The sequence below is a fragment of the Fulmarus glacialis genome, unplaced genomic scaffold (assembly GCF_000690835.1).
Source record: "Fulmarus glacialis isolate BGI_N327 unplaced genomic scaffold, ASM69083v1 scaffold20881, whole genome shotgun sequence".
Taxonomy (NCBI): Eukaryota; Metazoa; Chordata; class Aves; order Procellariiformes; family Procellariidae; genus Fulmarus; species Fulmarus glacialis.
In genome coordinates, this window is record NW_009194934.1 from 9,395 (window position 1) to 14,264 (window position 4,870).

Consider the following 4,870-nt stretch of genomic DNA (forward strand, 5'->3'; position numbering starts at 1 on the left):
AGGCCTGGAAAGAGGTGTATTTTCAGCATTCCTGTTGTAGTCCACACAATAAGCTAAATTAAGTACCAATATGTAAACCCAAGGAGCAAGGGAAAAAAACTGGAATTTGCTTAAGAGTGCTGATTACATGGGTATCTTGGCATTAAAAAAAAAAAAAAAAGAGGAGGAAAAAGAGGCACACAGGGCACTGAAAGGGGGAAGCCTGGCACCCAGCTTTTGTGGGCTGTGTATAATAACCCAGGACCTGGTTTCCAGCTAGGCAGTGAGCTACCTGTGTTGTGAAGCGCGTAACTAGGAGTCGAGGTTTTTTCCCAAAGCTCCTCTTTCCTGAGGCTGATTCGTATCTGCCCTTATTGTTATCTGTTGTGTTCACATGGGGTTTTTTTTCTTTTGTTAGTCTGTTTTCCTTCCTTGTTTTTAAAGAATAGCTTATCTGTATGCTCCAGAAGGGTGTGACTCTCAAAGATCATAAGCTTTTTACAACGAGCTAAAGCCCAGCCTGCTGACTACAGGAAAATACGCTGAGGTTTTCAAACATGAGTGCCACATCGCCTTTGCAAAAGGTGGCGATCGCACGGAGATGCGCGCCGGTGGGACTCGGCCGGATCTGGAGCACGCGTTTCCACTGCTGACAGGCAAGTGTTCTTACAAAGTCATCTCATCTCAGAGAATTACTGCTTTTGTGCTTCAGTGCTCTTCACCTCTGCTGCCCTGTCCTGTGAAGGAGAGGAGCTGTAGGACACAGAGGTGTTCCTGGACACGTCAGTTGCCGGTACACAGTGACCAGAGCTCAAGTTGGAAAATGAGCCTTCATCTGAGCTCTGCTGCGATGTGAGTGACCTGGGACCAGTCACATAATCCTTGTCACTCTTCACCTGCCTTGTGTACGTTAACTGTGCAGACCTGCGTATTTCATCAGGCTATTGCAAAGCTTGTAGAAGATTGAATTCATTCTGTCTGTCTTACAGTAACCCCTCATGTTATTGAGGCTCCAACAGTAGGAGAGGGAAAGGGAAGGCACCAATTTGTCTATTTTTATTTCTTGTCAGGAACCTTTGCAATGGATGACAGAGCAGACTCTCTGGTGACTGTGCATCTTCTTGCCAATTCGGGACACTCATCAGTTCTGCAGCAAACTCTGGATCGGCTTTTGGAGTGGATCTGCCCAGACGTTCGACTTTTCCTGGTGTCTGAGCGACTTACTCCGTTGAATTACTATGAGAGATACCGTAAGAGAAGCTGCGGCTTTCCTGGAATATCTGTTCTCCTTTTTCTACATGAGGACTTGGGAGAAGAACGAATTTTCCAGGTCCATGAGCTCTTCCAGCATCCACCCTGGCGCTACCAGTGCGCCCAGATTGCTAACGGGCAAAGCCACCTCTATGCCCCAGCTCACCAGGACTTCTATGGCTTGGATGACCAGATGCCTGTGTGGGGCATCAGGCGGGTGCACTGTGGCCCCGAAATCCTGCGTGTCACCCTCTACTGCAGTTTCGATAACTATGAGGATGCAGTGAGACTCTACGAGATGATCCTACAGAAAGAAGCGACTATGCAGAAAAGTAACTTCTGTGTCTTTGTGCTGTACGCAACCCAAAATACTGCCGTGCAGCTCTGCTTGAAGCAGCTGCCCATTGGGGTGGCTGCCGAGCCGAAGGAGTCATCAGCCTTGCAGTTCAAGGTGCGAGAAATCGGGCAGCTGGTGCCTCTCCTGCCTAACCCATGTATTCCTATCAGTAGCACCAGGTGGCAAACGCAAGACTACGAAGGAAATACAATTCTGCTTCAGGTATGTATCTGTGGTGCTCCAAGAGGAGGCGTTTTATATTTTTTTCTTTTCGAGGGAAGCAGGACTGGTTAAAAATGGAATTTAAGATTTTGCTTGTTTATGTTTGCTTTTGAATTTGTGAATGCAGTAATTGGTATCTGCCAATGCTGTGATGCCATTGATAAATATAAGCACAGATCCTTGGAATATTTTTATATTGTTAAATTAACATCATTACTGCTTGCCTGAAATGGAAAGTATTAATGCTGTTTTTTGAGCAGGCTACTTTACCGTATTCCCTTTCCTGCCTGAATCAAATGATTGTAAGAGCCTATTCTTTTTCTGATAAGTCGTTATATTATAAATGTTTTCGAAAGCAGATTTTTAGCATCCAAAACCAGATGTATTGTAAGTATAGTATTGATACATCATCGCCTGCAATAGATTTTGTGAGCTCTTGAGTGAGTTGCAGTTGGGCAAACGTGCCAGAGAAATGTGTCATAGGAAATCTCTGCCTTTTCTGTTCAAGTGTGCAGTCCAGAGGCTGTGTGGATACAAATAAATAAAAACCAACAAAGACGACTGTGCCGAGATGATCCATAGTGGGAATTACACATGTGAGCAGGGGGGCAGTTTAGCTCAGTGTGCTTTCTTCCTGCTGTAACAGCCCTTCCTCCCTCTAATTATTTTTTGTTGTAATTTGGATATTTAAATTTGCCCATCCTGTGGTTTTTCATTTTCCTTCCAGAGCTCATTTGCTACAAATCCGCTTAATTATTCTGTATGGCGTATTTTTATGCTACTCTGAACACTAATCCTCAGGGCAGCCTTTGCGTACTTCTCATTCAGTATCACTTTATAAGCTGGTTTGCCACCCACGTGAACTGGACAAGGCCCTGAGCATCTTCACGTAGCTTTGAAGTTGGTCCTGCATGGTTTGATGAAGTAAATAAACCACATCCTCTCCTTTTTTTTTTTTTTCTGAAGTTGCTCACTAGTTACTGTTCCAGTCCATTTCCTTTCTCTGAGTGTTTACAGGAGATCCCTGTTGCTCAAATTTTACTCCTACTCAAGTAGGAGTCTTAAGTAGGAGAGTAGGACCATCTCCATGTGCCATTTCGTAAATAAAGACACGAAATGTGTCTCTAGTCTTGCAGAGGGCTGGCAAGGTGGGTGCCTTGCTCTGGGCTGGTGTGCCCGGGGGTGGCACGCTCCGCAGGAACAAGTGGGATGTGCTTAGCAGGTCCTGGTCCCATTGGCCTTGCTGGTCTGATGGGTATCTTCTCCTTGGGTAAGTGTTGGTCCATGTGTTGTCCAGCTGTCAGAGGAATGCCACTTGATCCGGAGCTTCCTGGAGAAGCTTCTTTCCAAAAGCAGCTGGTCAGGATTTGCAGATGTGAAGGAGCTCCAGTAGATCTGATGCCTCCAAGGAGGTTTTGGGACAGGCACAGCTGTTTGTGTGCTGTGTTTAGGTCACCTGCAGCAAATCTGTTGTGTGTGTGCACTAGTCCTGAGAGCCCTCTGAAAGCTGTGCATGAGTTGGGAGAAACTAAATTCAAGTGTAACTTTCTTGTTTCTTTCTCAAAATAGTAAGGTTTATGACTGGTTATTTCAGTTTTATAATTTATTAAAAGACAGATGAGCCTACGGGATTGTTTCACTCAAGCACAGTGTAGCCGCTCAGCCGAGCGCTGGCAGTGGCCACAGAAAGTCCTGAGACCATCAGCCTGTCTGCAGGGGCCGGGGGCGTCAGACCAGGGCTTCATCCTGCCCAGCCTTTGTCCCCAGCAGCTGGTCACAGGCGGCTGCCTTGGGAGGAACAGCAAGAGGACAAGTGCAAGTGTTACACCCCACCAATATGCTCCCGAGCTGCCCGTTTTAAACTCAAGGGTTTTCTGAAGCCAGCTGTGGTAACTTGCAGTGACTCTCCTTTCCAAGAGTTTATCTCCCCTTGTGAGACTAGATAAATAATGCATGTGAACTTTTTGTATCCACAAGATACCTTGGCAGGTACATTCCAAGGTCTACTGCCACCTTCTGTTATTTGAAATTGGCTCCACCTGGCTTCATTTGATGGCCTCTGCTTCTTGCATTGCAAATGGCAGGGAGTGGACAATACCTATCTGTTTCTCCAGGTGGCTCATGGTTTTATAGCCTCTTATCCTCTCCCTCCCAAACTGTGGGGTTTTTTTTTTTCCCCCCAGGCTTAAGATTCCCAGCATACGTGGTTGTTCCTTTACTGTACTTGCAGTTGTCCTCATTGTCCACTTCTGAGCCTTTCCAGCCCCATAATACTCTGTTGTGTGCTGCGGTTGAGGGACAAACACCATGGTCCAGCTGGGGGCCCAGAGCTGCACCGTGCGTAACAACAATCTCCGTTTTGTTTGGAATAATTCTTAAGATTTCCTTTGTTTTCTAGACTGCTGTCAGGCACTGAACTGATGCTAACATGGTGCTGTCTGTCACAGAAATGAGACCCTGGGGTTACGGTCAACTCACAACCTAGCATTTTGTATGTGGAGCTGGGATTGTTTTTCTCCGTGTGCATCACATTATCTACACTGTTTCATCTGCCATGGCTCAGGCTTGTGCGAGCTCCGTGCTGTTCTCTGGGGGCTGACGGACTCGCGCTGCAGGTGACTTCAGCACAGCGAGGCTAGGTGAGAGCATCACCTGGTAAAGCTAGAATGATATGTTAATGGGGTTCTCTCCAAATTTTATTCAACAGGTTCAAGACAGCTCAAAGCCCCATGAAACAAATGTTGGGCTTTCCCATCGGCATAATAATGCAGGCAACGAAAAAATCCTGCAGGACTCTGTCCCAGCCCCTCTCCCTGTAAAGTGGGGTAATCCTGGGCAGAGAAGCCGGGAGGTCAGAGCCACGAAGGGTAAAACAAAATCTGACCAAAGGGAAGCCCTTACTCCTGAGCAAGCTGGCGGTGACCTCCACAGGCACTTCTGCTCCTCTCACAGTGGTCCGGTGGCCCCGTGGTGGTGGGATGCCACCTCCCTCCGCAGACAGGCGAGCAGCAAGCTGCAGGCTTCTCTCCGGGAGAGCCGTGTTCATCGGCAGGGGGGGGGGGACCACAGTGGCACACGGCG

At 47.4% G+C, this 4,870-nt stretch overlaps 1 protein-coding gene across 1 annotated transcript in view; it reads left to right on the plus strand.

Moving 5' to 3' along the window:
* The first annotated feature begins 1,060 nt into the window (after window positions 1-1,060).
* FAM124B (family with sequence similarity 124B) overlaps window positions 1,061-4,870 on the plus strand; it is a 4,051-nt gene continuing 241 nt past the window's right edge. Inside the window, exons 1-2 of the mRNA XM_009587945.1 lie at window positions 1,061-1,789; window positions 4,497-4,844. Of these exons, the coding sequence (XP_009586240.1) occupies window positions 1,061-1,789; window positions 4,497-4,844 (1,077 nt within the window). The remainder of the gene's footprint in view (window positions 1,790-4,496; window positions 4,845-4,870) is intronic.